Source organism: Telmatherina bonti, assembly GCF_933228915.1.
Source record: "Telmatherina bonti genome assembly, chromosome: 3".
Taxonomy (NCBI): Eukaryota; Metazoa; Chordata; class Actinopteri; order Atheriniformes; family Telmatherinidae; genus Telmatherina; species Telmatherina bonti.
This window is the reverse complement of record NC_136621.1, coordinates 39,705,258-39,725,304: the sequence shown is the minus strand read 5'-3', so window position 1 is coordinate 39,725,304 and position 20,047 is coordinate 39,705,258. Positions and strand designations below refer to the sequence as shown.

Here is a 20,047-nt window from a genome sequence, read left to right as displayed (position 1 = left end):
TTGCTACAAACAGGAACTAACAGCAAAACGAACTGGATAGTCAGCGTTAGCAGGGATACCCTCTTCTGTGGGAACACGCCAAAACACCACTTACATAAGCTGAAATGGAAGTGTAAGTTCACGTCTGGCTACGTTGTTAGATGTTCAGCTGACCTCTGCAGCGTAGGAACACGCTTGCTGCGAAGGCTTAGCAACCGAAACAAGGACTAATGTTGCACGTATTATCACGTTAATCTCATCCACGCCTGTGAAACCACCTCGTAAAACTCCCCCTTTCTGGTCATTTCATTCCTTTGCTGTACACTGAAACTCCTTTTACCCCTCTTCTTCCCCACTCTTCAAACCGCCGAGCTGGAGACCTTGAGCCAGCCCACATCCGTGTAGGCCCCCGTCACGTGCCAGTACAACGCCACCATCAGTTTGGTCCACACCATCTGCACCTCTGCTGGGAAGAACTCAGGAAACTCTTCAGACAAGACCTCCAGTATCACTCCGCTCAGGATCTGGTTGGTAGAAAGGAGGAAAACAAACTTTAACATGAAACAGAAATAAAATCGGACTGAGACGTGGAAGTGATACTGGGAAACAAAGGTGAGAAGAGACAAACGTGAAGCACGACATCTAATGAGACTGAAAAACTGGCAACGTTCTTCACTGGTTGGACTCCTTTCGCAAAGACCGGGACTACTTCATCTCAATAAATCTAAGAGAACATTTCTGAAGGAATTTTAAACAATATCAAGGCAGTTTATTGGTGTTTCTATGATGACATAAAGATTCTGTGACTCACTCTGAAACAGACACAGATGAGTGAAGGCTGAAAGAACTCCTTGGACAACCAAGCGCTGTTCGCAAACAAATGTTTGTATCAGGAAAATTCTAGTATGGTGAGCGCCAGAAGGGATGGAGGAACACATGGATGTAATTTATTTGACCCTGATGTGAACAGAATTTAAATGGGGGCAAGTTAAAAGCACATGTGAATTGCATTTCAGTCTGAGAATGACATTTTTTGTTGAATGTGAAATGATGCAAAGTAGATTTTCTGACGCTTGGAGCACGTCCCAGCCTATTCGCATCCGAGTTTCAATTGAAGCCAACTTGTTTTCTGATGTTTTCAGATATAATCTGTGTACGTACAGGGAAAACTGTGAGCGTGAGACTCTCCTGTTTGAGAAAAATTTTTAGCCAAGCTTTGGAATGAGTGATAAAAAGTGGAGACAATTTTGGGCTGATTTTTTATTTTTCCTAAAACATAACCTGCGACTTTGTCAAAACCGTAAAGAATATCAAAATGTCCTATTCGTCAAAGTTTTGTTCTTTTCTGACCTGTTTAACTTGTGAATGATGGTTTAAGTTGAAAGTAAGCCTGAGCCGTAGGTAGGGTATTTCGCTGATTCCCATTCAGTCCTATAGGAAAAAAGTTGCGATGTTTTGTAACATTACATAAACACTATATGATGTTTGTTTGATGTAACTTTAATGGGGGTACGACCAAAGCTACGGACAAAGTTAGATGCCAAAATTCCTGAAAAGTGATGGTAATATGTGTCTCTAATGCTTTCATAATCAGCACCAAAAACAACCAGTGGCGTTCCATTATGGGGCTCCTGCTGTTTTTTTTTTTTTTAAACTATGTGCTCCAATTCGCTCCAGTTGTGAAAAACACACAATACGTTACCATAACTGTACTGTTTACACATAAATGTACAAAACCACCTCACTATTTGTTATAGACTATTTTACATTTCAAAAACTGATCAAATGATGAATTTTATTCTATTAAAGACTAAACTGAAATGACAGTTCTTGGTACAAAAAAGAAAAAGATTAAGCGTAGAAGTCTGTGATATATCGTTATATAGTTAAATGTCATTAAAATGGTCTTTTTAGTGGTGTCTGTTCCCATTACCAAAACAAGTGAGTAAGTTACATCTACTGGCTGTGGGTACACATAGATGATAGCTGCCATTTTTGTGCCATCATTTTTACATCAGTGTCTATGAATGGACAAACAATTGTGTGTGTGATGCAAGAACCTCTGAGCTTTTATCTGTATATTACGTCTATATGCATAAAAACTCATCAAATCTAACTAAAACAAGGCATTTTGTCATTGTGATATTCATTAGGCAGTTGTGGGCAATATGTCATAAGTTATCACAATATTCTACGCAGTCATGGGCATTATGTCGTGTAAGTTATCAAAAAAAAAATTTACGCAGTCGTGCGTATAATGTTACAAGTTATCACAATATTTTACTCAGTCGTGGGTGTTATGTCATGTAAGTTATCATGATATTTGACGCAGTAGTGGGCATTATTTCATAAGTTCTCACATTATTTTATGCAGTTATGGGCATTATGTCATGTAATTTATCGCAATATTCGACGCAGTCGTGGGTATTATGAATGTAAGTTATCGCAATATTTTACGCAGTCGTGGGCGTTAGGTCGTGTAAGTTATTCATTCATTCATTCATTTTCTGAACCGCTTATTCCAATTCAGGGTCGCGGGGAAGCTGGAGCCTATCCCAGCTGGCTTTGGGCGACAGGCAGGGTACACCCTGGACAGCTCGCCAGTCCATCGCATATTACATTTAAGTTATCACAATATTTTACGCAGTGGTGGGCGTTAGGTCATGTAAGTTATTGCGAAATTTTACACAGTCGTGGGCTTTATGTCGTGGAAGTTATCACAATATTTTACGCCATCATTGGCATTATGTCATTGATGTTTTTGCAATATTTTACGCTGTTATCGGCATTATGTCAATGACGTCGCAGACTAATACAGTTGTAAAACAGACACCAGAAAAAGGATCAATGTGAAACTTAACCTGTTTCTTTCTTCATGTTTTTATTACCCGCATTTCAATTACATTTTTTTGCTAGATAAAAGCAATATTTCTAATATTCAACAAACAACGGTTGCAATTTGCAGGTGTTTCTATGAAACAGTGCATGAATCTCAGTTCTTGTGAAATTTCACCAGATTCGAGGTTTATGCGAGGTAGCCACGTAGAGTTATTTTGAGGTTTTCTACTTGCTGCTGTGAATTTGCTACAGATTTCCGAAGCTTTTCTCCCTTATTTTATTTTTTTAAAACTCGAAAATTGGCTGTTGTTTGTTCCACACATCCTTACCGGAAATGAACTGGTCATGATCTCCCACGTCACTTCTGGGGACACGTAAATACAAAAAAGTTTCCATTACACTTTTGCGGTATATTTCTATATTGAAATGTCTGAAAAACCCCCTCATGAGAGCGTTAAAACCTTTTAGCCACATTTGAGATTTTTTTTCATAATGTAGATGTTTCCATTGCCTTTTTTTATTGAGATATTTAGTTTTTATTGCGATATTTAGTTTTTGTGCATTTCTAGATGATGGAATTGCACCATTGTTGGATGATTCCAGTTTAATGGTGAGAGCTAGTGAGAAAGTAACCATAGCAACCACAGGTGGGTGTACCTGAAGGCATCGTCCGCAGATGGTTTAGACTAAGTGCAGCGAGTCACAGTTGCATGTTTACTGACTGTATTTTAGCTTGTTTAGATTTTCACATGAACCAGTAAACTGAACCAGTAGATCACCTGTACTGGTGAGTTACTGAGCGTTCCTCTCTGACTGGATGTAGAAGCTAATCGAGTTGTTTCATGGTGCTGAAGCTGTCTGTGTTGCTTTAAATCAGCATTCATAGCGTGTTAGCTGCGTACATCTTTGTGTAGTGAAGCTGGATGGTGTGTTTAGTTTGGTACCTGAAGTGGAACTTTAAGGGCTGTTTTCGGTCGACACAACGCAGACGACATCCTCTAAAAACAGACCTTATTGTCTCGTTTCGCCTGTGACTCATCGTCCTCACATTGTCTGTACTGTCTGCTGCAGGTGCAGACAGTAAAAACTTCACCTCCAGTCAAAGTTCAATAAACAAACAGCTAAATCTCTGAGATTAGATCATTTTAGCTCTGATTGGAATGAACTGTTTCCATAATTTATCTGTACGTGTTTGAGACTGAATCCAGAGCAGAAAAGTAAACAAGAATATTCAGAGAAAGTTATTACCTGAGTCTTTTAAGCTTTATGTAAATGATGAAATGAAAGAGTTTCTATAAATACTGTGACTGTGGATGTGGCGTGCCTGCTGTAGATAACCAGCAGGTGTTCTAAAACCTCAGCTTTTATTTATTATGCTGCTTATTTTGGGGCTTTTGCAAGATTAAAATAAATATCTGATGTTTTAGCTCCTAGGATTTGAGAGATGGATGAAAATTTTAAGTAATGTGTGAATGTTTTACTCGGTGTTTTTAAAGCTGAAATCTGAAGGCTCAAGTTTTCCCGATCAGACTGATCTGTTGGTTCGGTAAGGTGGCCAGGAACAACTTTAGTGTTACGTCCCATAACTTCCTATGTAAAACTGATTGTGTGATCTCCACTAGACCGTTGGTTGACTGCTTTGTTTCCACCCTACTACTGGCTGCACTGCTGCTTCCAGGATTCGTTCCCTCATCATCATCATCATCATCATCATCGTCTTCAGCTGGGCCAGCTCGTCAGCCCTATTTAAGAAGCAGGCTGGCAATCATTCAGGGCAGCTGAGTGTTGATGGCTCAGTTTGCCTCACTTTGTCTTGGTTGTCAGCCTGGGAAAATGGTTTTTGTGGTATAGTACGGATTTGTACTTTGAATCTTTCTGTTTGTGAGCCCAGTAGGGGTGTTTTGTAAACTGTCTTTAAAAAAGCAGTGGTTTGGTTGTGAATACTTTGTACCCCTTTTTGTTGTTTAGGTTGTGACCTGAAGCCTGTTGCAATTTTTGTTTCTTTATTCCTGCCTGTTTGTCACGGGCAACAACATTCATGCCTGCAAATAAACACCTTTTTATTTAAAAAGAACTTATTTGTGGGTTTTAATGCTTACAAACCTCTCCCCCTTTTCACTGGCGAGCTGAGGGTTTGTAACATTAAGTGGGGGCTCGTCCGGGATACAGTAACCTGATCCTGTGACATATAAGGTAAGAATTGATTGTGTTTTGTATTGGATCCTGGTTGTACCAGTTACATTGTAGAAATGGCTGAATTGTTTGATGTGGCTCACTTTATGGCACAGCCCTCGCTGGAACAGCTAGATCAGTGCCATAAAGATGAGCTAGCGCAAATAGCTGCCCACTTATGTGTCCTGAGGTGTGATATGAAACACCTTTACAATCTTCGGGACAGTTTGCAAAGCCATAACCTGCAGGTGATATTGTGAGGGGCTACGTAGCTTTAGCGCTTCAACATCAGGCGGTTCATGACATGATCGTCTGACAGAAATTGATTAGACGGCCACGAGAGTGCGTGCAGAATGGATAGGAAATCGACATGGTGTCATTATGTGTGTGTGATGCAAGATTAGCAAACCATGTATACTACGGATGAGCAATACCAGAACTTTTCCTGTCGATATACCATTTATAGTATTTATTCATTATAATACTTCTTGCCCCTAAAAGGAAAATCTCGATCGATGAGCAAATGTACTTTGCCAAGTAGGGTATTATGAAAATAAAAGTAGAATCCAGAATATAAAGGGGAACATTATAGATATAATGCTTGATATTCAGGATTCTATTTTTATTTTTCCATTTATTTTTGCATAATTGTTTGTATTTCAGAGTTTGCACTGCTGGACCGGACTGGAGAAGATAGAAGAGGGACAGGATTTGCTCAGCAGAACACAGCATCCAGTGAAGTTTTGTAATGATAATTTACTGGTTTAATGCAGATTATTGCACATTCTGTTACATTTCATTTAACATATTTTTATATATCATCATTCTGCTTGCCTAAATGCTAGACAAGACAAAAAATATCTTGATTGTACGGTTCTCATTATCATGTTTATTATAAAGGTATATGGAACATAAACAAAACTGAAGAAAATTTATTTAAAACAAAAATCATACTGATGAGTAAATTAAACAAAAATAAAACTGAATAAATCTGTTAAAAATGATAAAATAACTAATTGCAGAATAATATATTTAACATTTATTAAAAACCATCATATATAAAAATATGTTAAATGAAATGTAACAGAATGTGCAATAATCTGCATTAAACCAGTAAATTATCATTACAAAACTTCACTATGACTAACAGCATAATCATGGCATTTGATAGGCTGCTGTGATCATGTGACACAGAAGGAACGCCATGCGGCTTCACAGTGTTTTTGTCTAAAACTCTCAAAAGTAAAAGAAAAAAAAAAAAGTTTTTTTTTTACCAGCAATACTCAAAATATCAAATCCGCTATTTTGAAGTACCATCTGCAGAGTATCTACACACATATCTCTGGTGTAAACTCATTTGTGTGTAACTTTGTGTAGTTGTGTTTAGATGCACACACAAATATTTAGAATTTACACAAAAAATAATGTACACATGCACAAATTATAAAAATGCACCAACATGAATAAATTACATCAATGAAAGTCTAAATCTGAACATTATGACACTTTTAATGTAGTAAATTCTCCATTTTTTCCTGACACACTTGTAATTTAACTTCCAGCATCCCTGTGTACCCGGTCTGTACCGCTACACTCCCTGTCTTCCTACTTTAGGTGGCGGTACGATGTTGGTCTTTCCTCGGATGGAACTGATCGCATGGTGTGTCCATCAAAACAAAGCTCCGCCCATCTAAAGACCCAGTTCTTTGGCAGGAATCAGTTATTCTCGTTTGTTTCACAAAATCGCCCAGACTCAGTCCAGCTGAGGACTTGGTCCAGCTGTAGGGGGGTGTATCCATGTGGACTGAGACCGTGTTCACGCTGCACTTTGGTCAAACCAGCCAAACCATTAGAATAATATCTCCCCATTCCCACCAGAGGTGGCGCTGCACTAGTATTTAGCAGAAGAGAGGACCAGACCGGCGTGAAGAAGAAAACTCTGTTTTCCTCCACCTGCCAGTTAAACATGGAGACCAAACTATGGCTGTTTTGGGTTTTTATTGTGTCTTATGCAAGTATACTGCAGAAATCCACTGCAACAATGGAGGCAGTATGAACACCAGACGAGGCAGAGGACCCTTAACGCCATCGCTATGGATTTACCCACAATGCAATGCTACGCCACATGCAGGAAGGGACTTTTTTGTAGTCCGCTTCCACTATTTGGTCTGATTGAAACGGGCTGAGACCTGCGTTTGTAGGTGGACTGAGTTGCTTCTTTGGTCTGAATCAGAGTCGGCAAATTCACATTTCACCAAACGAAGGGGACTTCCTGAGCAAACGGAGTGAGATTCGGATCAGAAAGGCTGATGTGAACGTGTCGTTAGAGCCGACTCATTGATGCACGACTCGTCACTAAAGTGTTAAACTCAACATGATTATAATTTGTTTTGCACTTTGCCAACCGTTGTAATATGAACGGCGCTGTTTTTGCTGGTTGTATTAAACTCTGCTTTTTTCTTTTTTTTTTTACCCCATCAAAGGAGCTTCATTATGTTTGCTGATTTTATTGTTTTTATTTAAGCTTTTTTTGTCTTTTTTTAAAAAAATAAGTCAGTAGATAAGCAGATGGCTGCCTGTCCTTGAGCCGGGTTCTGCCGGAGGTTTCCTTCCTGTTAAAAGGGAGTTTTTTCCTTCCCACTGTCGCCAGTGTGCTTGCTCAGGATGGGAGATTGAGTTGGACTCAACTCAATCTGTTGGTTTCCTTATATAGGCTGTTATGAATTGGCTTTCATTATGTTTTCCCCTCTGTCTGTAAAGCGTCTTGAGATGGCATTGCCGTGATTTGACGCTATTGAATAGCTGAATTGAATTGAATCGAATTAAAAGCTGCAGCAGAGTTTGCTCCTGTCCTTGTCTCTCTTTTTAAAAATGATTTTTAAAAAAAACATAAAACACTATTTAAAAAAAGGACAGCATCTCGAAACACTAGGACCCATCAAAGCCTACATTTCTAACCAATGTTGTCTTTTTAGTATGTTACCATTTTTATTGGGGATAAATAAAGTATTTTTCATTTGATTCATTTCATTATTTATGCTAAAATTCACATAAATAAATAGAAACTAAAGTTGGAAAAAAAAAGTGTCTTAAAGTAATTTTATGAAGGTTTTAAATCTGTCTGAGCGATAGATAATCATCTTTGCCCATTGGGACTTATCTGTACCGTTACTTTATAAAAGACGGATACATCTATCCTCAGAAGTTAATTTAAAGGCCTTTTCTTCACAGCTGTGTTCAGGAAGCAACTGTGGACGGCATTCAGAAGGCGTGAAGAGGGAAATAATGCGCTTCCCTCTTCAGGCAGATGAAGAGGGAAGTTCTATGCTACATATTCACCATAAAGCATTTCGTTCACATGCAGCTTTTTGTGCCTTAACATGTAATTTTCCACCATTTTCACCTTCAGACTTCACCTCATTTATCGACTCCTTTCAGAGATTTAATGGTTGAATCAACTCGTGTATCTGCAGCCTGAGTTGCTCGGTATCTTCAGGCATAAAACGTCTCTGAAATGATTTTGATTTACACAATAATGCATGACAGCAGCTGTAACTCATGAGAATATCGATACTCTGGAGTCGATACGTCGATATCAGTCAGTCAAAATATCCAATTTGATACTCGTTTGAGGACTGAGATACGACTCTGATGATATAAAACATAAATTTTGTTTACATTTCTGAGACTTTCAGGTAATACAGTTACTCGTAAAACCCAGAAACGCGTTATGTTGATGATGATGCTGTTAGTGATGATAAGGTATTTTACCGGTTCAATGCAGATTTTTGCTGCAATACTTTTACAACTTACATATTTTATTTTCAAATAAATCTATGTGGAAAATTAATTAAATTAATCCATAGTTCAATTATTTTTAGGATTTTAAAGTAAATTACTTCTAATATTTGGTTGTATAATTGCTTTAAAAGCATTTCTTTCATATCCTGATGTTCTGAAGTTATATTTTATCCCATAATCTTGTTGCGTTTAGATTTTATACTCACTGTGAGATTGTAATTTTCCTTTAAAAAGTATCAATATCAGTATCTGTATCACTGAAAAAGTATAATAAACAAATGGTGTCGTATGGACTGAGAAGGTTGAGGTATCACCGTTCCTTATTTCTCACCTTGCTGCGGTCGCACTGTAATAAAAAAACTGTCCTTAAATGCTGTTTAACTATGTTTTATTATTTATATTTCTTTCTTTTCTTTGTTTTAGCTTTAATAATTTCAAACTAGAGAAACTGTAATATCCTTTATAATGTAGTTTATAAGATAATGAAGGTAAATGGGGCTGGAGCTGCTGATGCATGTAGAAAAAAACAAACTCCATTATAACACCACCCTTTCTGGATGGAGGGCATGAGACAATTACTTTGTCTGACCTTATTTGTTTTTTATTTTCACACTGATTATGTTTCCAAATGAGAAAATGTCCCCTCAGGGAGACACAAACCCCCCGTGGACATTTAAACAGAGACGATCAGCGTAGCTGATTAGTCTTTAATGTTACCTTGAAGTACATGGGCTCCACTTTGTGTTTGATGGCGTGGGCTTTTCCCACCACCGCCAGCACGGACGACACCTTCTCCGGGTCGTGCAGGTTCTCCACCACGGTGTTGATGGCGTTCATCACCCTGCAGGCGTGTTGTCGAAGCTGGCTGCTTCGCTCCATCTCCTCCGGGTCATCCATGTGCTGAAACTGGCTGAAATACTGTTTCGCTGACGGGAAGTTGACGAAGAACCTAAAGAGGCAAATAAAATGATGAAAGATCAGAGAGGTGGGAAATGAAGTATAAGACCTGGAAAACTCACTGTTTTTGTTTTTTAAATAAACATAAACATTCTTTAACACTTCTCTACTCTTGTGGTTCCCAACCTGGGGTGGGTCCCAAGACGAGTCACAGCTGTGTTTTTGTCATCTTTAGATTAACAAAAAACCTATTTATCACAATAATATCGCGTCACTGAAAGTGATATGGGGGTCACATGATCACTTCCTTTCATTTTATGTAAAGAGCCCTTAAGGACTACAGATACATGTCCCACGTTTGTTTGTCCGGTTTCCATAGTAACCACACCTGTGTTTGCCCCATAAACTGTATATAAAAGATGGGCGGAGCCTCCGTGACGTCACCCGTAGGTTTCTGAAGAGCTGAATAGAAGCTCGGTGGGCGGTTCCTACCATCACCATCTTGGCAGGGGCATGCGTGTCGTCGCTCCCGGAAAATACAAATATGGGCAAAGAGGTGGAGCTGAGAGGGGGGCTGTGAGCGTCATGGTGGATGATTGACATCGAGCGAACTCCGAGCTTTCTGTAGCTAAGAGCTAACCGAGATAACCCGGAGATAACAGGAGCTAATCAGCTAACGGAGGTAAGCGGGCTAAAGCTAAGTCACGTTGTTAACTGGCTAAAAACCGTGGTTCTACGTTCTTCTGACTTGAAGCGGGAGATTAGGTACCTGTCAATCACAAGGACACACCCCTAAATATGCAGAATTTCGAGAATAAATTACTTTTAAACGGGCGAGTTAGAAAAAAATTCACTCCCCCCACAGTTGTCATGAAGGTAAACCTGACCTGTTAAACCTAAAATGGATTTTTGTACCAGGCTGTAAACATGTTTATTCCTGCTGTAAACATGTTTATTCCTGCTGTAAACATGTTCATTTCTGCTGTAAACATGTTTATTTCAGCTGTAAACATGTTTATTCCTGCTGTAAACATGTTTATTTCTGCTGTAAACATGTTCATTTCTGCTGTAAACATGTTTATTTCAGCTGTAAACATGTTTATTTCTGCTGTAAACATGTTTATTTCAGCTGTAAACATGTTTATTTCTGCTGTAAACATGTTTATTTCAGCTGTAAACATGTTTATTTCTGCTGTAAACATGTTTATTTCAGCTGTAAACGTGTTTATTTCAGCTGTAAACATGTTTATTTCTGCTGTAAACATGTTTATTTCAGCTGTAAACATGTTTATTCCTGCTGTAAACATGTTTATTTCAGCTGTAAACATGTTCATTTCTGCTGTAAACATGTTTATTTCTGCTGTAAACATGTTTATTCCTGCTAAAAACAGTGGATGAGGGGAGAACTGCAAGCTTTGGCTTAATTTTTAACCGCTGCCGGAGGTTGCCGCTTGGTTTGCCAACATGGTTATCAGCGGGGACCCTCCTGGACAGGATCTCCGTGGCAAACGTTTTGTTTTCAGCTCGGAAATCTGGTTGCTTTTGGTTTCCAGAAATCTTCGGAAACTTTTGTTTTTTGACAGATTTCTGTTTTTTTTTCTTTCGCTGTTGAGAAGAAGGACAGGTGATCTCCCCATAGACTTAGTTAAAAATGATAAATATCTATTAAAAATTCTTCTTGCCATAGCAAAAAAAAAAACAATCACACGAAAATGGCTTCAAGTGGACCCACCATGTATCAAGGACTGGTTGGACCTAGCTGAAGAAACTCATAACCTGGAAAGACTGACATTTATGCTGAGACTACAACCTGGACTCTATTTCTCAAGATGGGGCAAATGGACAAATCAAATTCAAAGTGAATAGGGGGAAAAACAAACCAAGTAAACACACACACACACACACACACACACACACACACACACACACACAAAAAAAAGGATATTGTTCCCCAATTTTTTGCAATAATATATTTGTATTATGACATTTATTTTTCTGTCGCCAAGTTCATATTGTGCAAACTGTACCAACTGTAACTGTTATTGTTTATGTAAAAATTGCTTCAATAAAAATTAAGTATTAAAAAAAAAAGAGAATAAGGACAGGTGTGACTGAGTGCTCTTAGATCGGTGGAGCAGAGGATTTTACCTGTCCGGAAGACACCCAGAGGAGAGTCTTTTCAGTTCTAGCTCCATAAATCTGGAGCAGTCTCCGTCTGCAGGTTAGACAGGCTAACCTCTTCGCTGTTTTTAAAAGTCATTTAAAACTTATTTTTATTCTCTGGCATTTAAACAAGACTGAGTTGTCATCTGTTTCTTTTCAGATTTATGTATCTCTCTTTATTTTACCATTTTATTTTTTTACTTGTGCTGTTTTCACTCACTTGCTGCTACTGAGCAGCACTTTGTTGAGCTGTTTGTTGTTTTTAAAGTGCTTTAGAAATAAAAATGTTGAGGTAAAGCTTCACTCTTAGAGGAACATCAGATAATCTGGTCTCTTTTTCCAGATGAGGGACGTAACAGAAGAGTGGAAAAGCAATTCTCTGTGAGAGTCCTCCACATGGACGTTCATGCATTTTAATGTGTTTGTTTCTTCACGCTGCAAATGATACTGTATACTACATTCTCATACTTTAATCTCTCTGTTCTGTAAAAGAATAAATGCTGCTTTTTTTTAGTCAGAGGAATCCGATGAAGAGGCTCCGCCTTGACTTCTCTCTGGAAACTATGTCATAGAAATGCTCATTTGTTTAGAAAGCAGGAAAAACATCTGGTTGCTTTGACTTCTAGCTGCTGTTTGGAAATAACAGTGAAGGAAATAAAGCAACAAAACAAGTCGAAGAACGGTGAAACTGTCCGTCAACAAAAAGGCTGATTTATTTTTCTCTCATCTGTTTGTTGTTGCTTCCAGTGAACGCGTCATGCTGCACTGCAAGTCGTACATAATCACGTGAATGTGTTAATATTTAGTTTGAATGTTGCATCAGATAAACATGAACATAATTTAACCGAACTACGTTCATTTAACTTGTTAAAAACCTGTTGGGTCCGTGTGTCGTTCGTTCATTGAATAAGCAATTCAAAACCAGAAATAAAAACATAGTCAGCTTGTTTTCAGTCTTTTGTCAATATAAAAGAAATAATTAAAAAAAAAAAACAAAACGGGCTATTTTTGCAGTTTTGATTAAAGAAAATAAGAACGACAGACGGACAGGAGGTTATTTTTATGTTTAATTTGTCTGAAGTTGCCGTTTCCTGTTTGGCGACATATCAGAAGCCACGTTTACACGGACAATCAGTTTGACATCATCACGATTTATGATGTCAGAGCACCTGTTTCCATGGAAACTAATCTATTCCAATATGGCATGTGTGTGCGCTAAGGTTCAAGCAGGATGTTCCTGTCTGACATGCGCAGAGAGAAGTTTACATCACGTGATTGATGACAGATGGAAGAGTCTACGATCCAGTTAGCAGAACTTTAACGCAGCGGCGGGATGCTAGCACGCTCCTGCAAACGACGAAGAAAAGTCGTAGAAACAGAGTCTGAATTAAAAACAAACTTTCTGCGGATGAGTGGTGAATCTGCTTGTCCGCTGCCATCTTTACCAGGGGAAGAAACGTCGCTCGCAGAGCATCAATGTGGTGACGCAACCTGCCGACTTTCTGATTCAGTGTTTACACGATCCCATCGCTTTGGGAAAACACTCTCCGCCTATGAAATTCCTTTGGCGTTTCATTCGGAACGACGTTGTTTCATTCTGACAGTTTCAATCGGCGTATGTATCTCCATGTAAACGTGACCAGTGGTTTCCAAACTCAAGCCATAACCCCCCTAAAATAACATGAAATGGTTTTAACTGGTTTTCCTGATGCTTCCATCGTGTTCCAGTCACAGTCGGCTGTTATCTTGGATGAAATCTCGTTTCCTTCTTAGCAGCATCTTGGTGCATTTCTGGCACCAACTGGTCAGCAGTGAGGATGTCCGAAGCCAAGACGTGCTGTACGATACGTCACGTTTCATCTCTTTATGTTCGGCTGGAAAACTGAGAATCTTCAAAAGTAAGGAGGATAAAATGGTGTTTGTGGATTCGGTTTACAGCTAAATCAGCCAAAAAAGGCTTCAGGATAATTCTGTTCATTTGTTAGAAAGCCTGATTGAAAAAGGAACACGTTGTTTTATAAATGATTGATTGATTGATTTTGAAAGTAAAAAGGTGGCGCAAATACAAAATATAGATTCTTAAAGTATCAATTATGACAGTAAAACATGAATGTCAACATGTTGAATAAATGCACAAAGCCAACAAACAAGAGGCTGTTTTTCTTATTTCAAACATTAAGAATGTTTTTCAGCCAACAAAACATCCTGCTGCAGCTTTTAATCGTTCTGAATGCAATAAATCTTAATCAATCTTTTCTTCCTCCTTATTTAAAGTGCAGTTTAGAAACGTAGGTGAGATTTTTCCTGCCAGGAAAGTGTAATTTGTCTTGACAGTGTCAGTTTAGCAGGAAGTTCCCAGCAGAGACCTTTAAAGTGGAGAAGTGCTGATGAGAGCCTGTCGGTAAAATTGATCAGTCTCTCACAGTTTAATTGGATGCAGGTGTGCTGAAAACGGTGTCTAATTTTCTGGCTTGTTTAGTGTTCGCCGTACGCAGCAGAAGCCGCCTGACAAATATACACGAGGAAGATTAAAAAGATGCGTCTGTGGTATGTTTCAGGTTTCACAACCACTCTGGTTCTGATGCTTTTACTCAAAGAAAATTGATTGAAAGGTGAAGAGTAATTGCTGAAACTCTGTTGTGATTAATTATCACTGTTGGAAAGAGCAGAAAAACATTTTAGGGTTTTGCCTACTTTAAGTTTTTTTAACAACTCCTGCAGCTTTTCATTTTAGTTGATCATTTAATCAGAAGAACGATTCACTAACGCTGCAAACAGTCAGCATATCTTCTGTCACCAGGTCCACCTTCTGGGTCCACCTTATGGATGTTCAAAAGAACAGTTCATGATCAGGAAGAACTGCACATGTTCAGAAAGAACTGTGAATGTTCAAGAAGAACAGTATATGTTCAGGAGAACCATACATGTTTAGGAAGAACCGTTAATGTTCAGAAACAAACTTACATGTTCAGAAGAACTGTTCGCGTCCTGCGTAGCATAAAGGAAAACAGTCAGAAGAAGTGTGTGATGTAGAGGAGTTGAACCGAACTACCAGGGTTCATCATACGTGACGTTTGGCGGTCGCAGCTTTGGTTTTGTCCTTCAACTTGTAAATGAACTGATACTTATGGCGTTTTTCTAGTCTTACTGACCTCAAAGCACTTTACACAACATGTCACATTCACACACACACACACACACACACTGACACATCGTGGGGGCCAAGGTAGGGTTCAGTACTTTTCGGCTTGTAGTCGGGGAAAGCCTGGAATTGAACCAGTGACCTTTCAGTAGGAAGATGACTGTGTAAAGAGCGGTCACGTGAGATGACAAATAAACCACAATCAGACACTTTGATTCTCTAATGGCCATTAATTTGTAAAATCTCCTCAAAATGGAACAAAAATCAAAACAAATTTTCTTGCATGAACCGAACTTGACTCATAAAACTGTAATTATGTGTGAAACTTGTCTCTAATCCATCCGGATCATGTCTGACGTTTATCCACTGAGTGAAACTGGAGATATACATGTTGTATATTCCAGCCAGTAGGTGTACGAGGGGAGGTAAACATGGCTTAAATCGTCTTGTGGGATTGTAGGTATAAAGTATTGTTTGGATTTGGGCTCCAGCAGTTTTATCTCAGCTGTCTGTGGCGCTCAGCGGCTCGGTGGAAAGAGGATGTTTCTGCAGGATCACTTCAGAAACTAATTACTGTAGGAAATTTACTGACAATGCAAAATGGAACTGTTGCCGTTTGCTTTTATCTTTTTAGATTTACAGTGAAACTGAGACGAACGGTTCCTGAATCACTTTAAGTCCATCGATAAACCCAAACAGATGCAGTAACTTCAGAGGTGCTGACTCGTGTTTTTAAAGTCTCGTATCTCATGTGGAAAGATTATTCTGCGCCCACAGAGCTGCGATATTCCTGCTGTTAGCAGTGCGTTGCATATGTACGATGGCTGCAGCGTGTTCCCAGCGGTCGTTTGGCGTGTTGGCCGATCACGTTGATGCGAGATAATGCATCGCAACTTGAACGTTGGAGGCATTGGTCTGAACAGCAGTATGAACACACGAGTTCAGAGGTAAACACGGCGTCACAACTACCGGTATTTTTATGATTTCTCGTCTCTGTCGCACAGCGACAAACACTCTTACCGTAACTGTTAGCTGCAGACAGGTAAATGGTTGTTTACTTTTACTTTTAAATCCAAGTTAAAAGCATTTTTCTCCACATGAACTCTGCACAGTAACTTTAAACTTATTTTCATTTCATTTATAATTTTATCATGATTTTATTATTATTTTTACTGTTTTTTACTTTATTTTCACCCTCTATAATCTTATTAATTTTTTATGTAAAACACAGAATTGTTTGCAATGAAAAATTTTATTTCTCTATTTTTCCATTGTATTTCGTTCTTGTCTGCCACATTTTACTCATGTCTCTGTTTGGATTTTGTGTTTTATTTTCAGCTTTTTTTCATGTTGTTCTGTCTTATATCTCTGTGTATGTTTACTTATTGATAAAACTAATTTTAAAAAGTTGCCTTATTGATGTTTCTTCTTAATTCTGATGCTTAGTTTGAACAAAGCCTCCTGACAGCTACTCCTAATAATGCCTCCATTTATCTCGGCCTGGATGTTAATAAAAGCTAAATTAAGCCGCTTTAAGTTTTTTGTACCTTTTACAGTTTAACAAAGCAGAACTTTACAGTTCTACATGTTCTTTTTCTGATAACTTTACCTTTAGGAAGGCTACAGAAATAAAATCCTAATTTCCTTCATGTTTACATCCCCATCCTTCTGATCCTGTGTCATGCTCGGCTTACAAAGGCTCCGCTTGCCTGCAGCAGCTCCGACTTGGCTCTAGCAGCCGCAACGACGGGAACAGACTCTGCTGTGGTGACAGAAATAATTTAGACTGTCTAGTAGCTCGTGTTCCGCTGTGGCAAACATGAAAGCTGACTGCTGTGCTTTAATAAAAGAGCTTCACCTCTGATGGGTTCTCTTCAGAAAAAATGTTTGTCTTTGCGTGATCTTGTGTAGCCGAGACGAAGTCCAGGAACGTACAGCAGGAAGAGGAGCATGCAGAGGCTTTCCATCTGCTGCAGCGTGTAACTAATGAAAGGAAGGAAGAACTGCGTGGTCTCCCACGACGGCAGGAGTCAAAAGTTGCCCGTCTTTATTTTCAGAAGAACTGTTTTTTTAGGTGAACTGTTTATGGTCAAAATAACTTTCTGAAACCATTGTTGATGTTCATTCATGTCCTGGAGAATAGTTTGTTTCTGAAGAACTGTTCATGTTTAGAAGAACTGTTTATGTTCAGGACAATCCTTCATGATCAGGTGAATCCTCTGTGTTTGAGAGAGCTGTTCAAGTTATGAAAAACTGTTCATGTTCAGTAGAATCGTTCAAATACGAGAGAATCGTTCATTTCTGAAGACTGTTTATGTTCAGGAGAACCGTTTATGTTCGGGAGAATCCTTCATGATCAGGTGAATCAACTGTTCAGAAGAACTGTTTATAGTTCTCCTGTTTTTAGAAAATAATTTGTGTTTAAGAGAACTGTTCGTGTTAAGAAAAACTGTTCATGTTCAGAAGAATCATTCATTTCTGAAAACTGTTTATGTTCTGGAGAATCCTTCATGTTCAGGAGAATCCTTCATGTTCAGGAGAATCCTTCATGTTCAAATGAATAAGCTGTGTTCAGAAAAACTGTTCATTTTAAGAAAAAACGTTTTTGTTCAGAAGAACTGTTTATGGTTTAGAGAATCTTCTGTGTTCAAGAGAACTGTTCACGTTAGGAAAAACTGTTCATGTTCAGAAGAATCGTTCAAGTACAGGAGAATTGTTCATTTCTAAAGACCGTTTATGTTCTGGAGAATCCTTCATGTTCAGGAGAATCCTTCATGTTCAAATGAATAAGCTGTGTTCAGAAAAACTGTTCATTTTAAGAAAAAACGTTTTTGTTCAGAAGAACTGTTTATGGTTTAGAGAATCTTCTGTGTTCAAGAGAACTGTTCACGTTAGGAAAAACTGTTCATGTTCAGAAGAATCGTTCAAGTACAGGAGAATTGTTCATTTCTAAAGACCGTTTATGTTCTGGAGAATCCTTCATGTTCAGGAGAATCCTTCATGTTCAAATGAATAAGCTGTGTTCAGAAAAACTGTTCATTTTAAGAAAAAACATTCTTGTTCAGAAGAACTGCTTATGGTTTAGAGAATCATCTGTGTTCAAGAGAACTGTTCATGTTCAGAAGAATCGTTCAAGTGCAGGAGAATTGTTCATTTCTGAAGACTGTTTATGTTTTGGAGAATGGTTTATGTTCAGGAGAATTCTTCATGTTCGGGTGAATCATCTGGGTTCAGGAGAAGTGTTCATGATCAAAAGAACTTTTTGTGCTTAGAACAACCGTTCATACTCAGAAAAATAATTTATATTCTGGAGAATCGTTCATTTTCTGAAGAATTGTTAATGTTCAGAAGAACTGTTTATGTTCAGGAGAATCCTTCATGTTCAAGTGAATTAGCTGTGTTAAGGATAACTGTTCATGTTAAGAAACACTGTTCTTGTTTAGAAGAATCGTTCAAGTCCAGGAGAATCGTTCATTTTCTGAAGAATTGTTAATGTTCAGAAGAACTGTTTATGTTCAGGAGAATCCTTCATGTTCAAGTGAATTAGCTGTGTTAAGGATAACTGTTCATGTTAAGAAACACTGTTCTTGTTTAGAAGAATCGTTCAAGTCCAGGAGAATCGTTCATTTTCTGAAGAATTGTTAATGTTCAGAAGAATTGTTTATATTCAGAAGAATCCTTCATGTTCAAGTGAATCATCTGTGGTCAGGAGAACTGTTCATTTAAAGAAAAAACTGTTCTTGTTCTCGGTCCTGTCCGACATTCCTGGTATTTAGACCTTAAAATAAAAATAAAATAATAACTTAATAAACGTCTGACTTGATGCTGGTGTGTAGAAATGATATCTTTGGGCTCCATCCACGTCAGGAACCAGTCCTCCCATGTCCATAGTGGCTGCTGCCATAGCAACCAGTCAGCACTCCGGGGATGTCAGACCCCCTCCCACCCAGACAAGGGCCATCACCATGGCAACAACCCCCAGACCAAGCAGGCAGACCCCCGAGTGTGGAGGATCCTTCTGACTGGATTTTATTGTGGCCCAATTTGGAACCCATTTAGCCAGTCCATAATGGTCCCCCAGGACCACTCAGCCCACCTTCATCCCTGATGGGGCTCATACAGCCCACATGGGCTTCACACACTGGGCCCGCATAGCTGAAACCACATGCAACCTGCATAATCTGCCCAGTTCAAGCCCAGTTAGTTCCCACATGGCCCAGTTGTAACCCTCATGCGCCCAACGTGAACGTTCTTGGAGGGTTACAGACTGCGTTTCATCTCTTCACTGTGACCTCTGATTATCAGAGATTATTTCAGCCTACAGTCGTCAAAGCGCTGCAGATCCTCGGAGCGTTCTGACACTAAAACAACATTTTTCAGACCAGTGAATCGAGAGGAAATTAACTGATTTGTGTCACAGGAACAAACTCCTACAACGTCTTGGAAAACTGGCGTTTCTGTGAGGAGAAACTGAAAATGTTACGTCGCATCTGGTGACATTAAAGCCCGTTTTCAGAAAATATCTGCTATGTTTTCATCCGCTACATGTTGGCTGGGTTAAACAAGCTTATTGCGGGAAACCACGAAGCATTTAGAGGATTCAAATACAAACATTCGTGGGTCTTACTCTGCTTTGTTGTTATAAATACCTCCAATTAATCATGCATGAATATCTCCAGGCTCAGTATCTTTCGCTGGGAATGACAATGTGCTCAATTCCCTCCTTCAGACTACGACGCTTTGATTGTGCTCACAAAGACGCCATATGCAGGCTGTGCTGAAGCCTGAGGCGTCCTCACTCTTTGGTGCAATTGCATTTGTGCGCGATCAGCTGAGGCTTTTGCCACTGCCGACCCTCCGTACGCTTCCATGCATGGAAATGTGAATCTGTGCTCATATCTGAGATGCTGTGGACAGCTCTCGGTGGTGCGAGCTGGAGATTTGACCCCGTGTCAGCCTCAGGGACACATGCTGGATGACAGCTGTTGATAATTACACTCAGAGCTGGAATAACAAATATACCGTTTCATCTAATACTAATTGAAAATGCATCTT

At 39.0% G+C, this 20,047-nt stretch overlaps 1 protein-coding gene across 1 annotated transcript in view; it reads right to left on the bottom strand.

Moving 5' to 3' along the window:
• Positions 1-338: 338 nt before the first annotated feature.
• cygb2 (cytoglobin 2) overlaps positions 339-20,047 on the bottom strand; it is a gene marked incomplete at both ends in the record, with an annotated part of 30,559 nt that continues 10,850 nt past the window's right edge. The window contains 2 exons of the mRNA XM_079264838.1: positions 339-503; positions 9,508-9,739. Coding sequence (XP_079120964.1) covers positions 339-503; positions 9,508-9,739 — 397 coding nt within the window. The remainder of the gene's footprint in view (positions 504-9,507; positions 9,740-20,047) is intronic.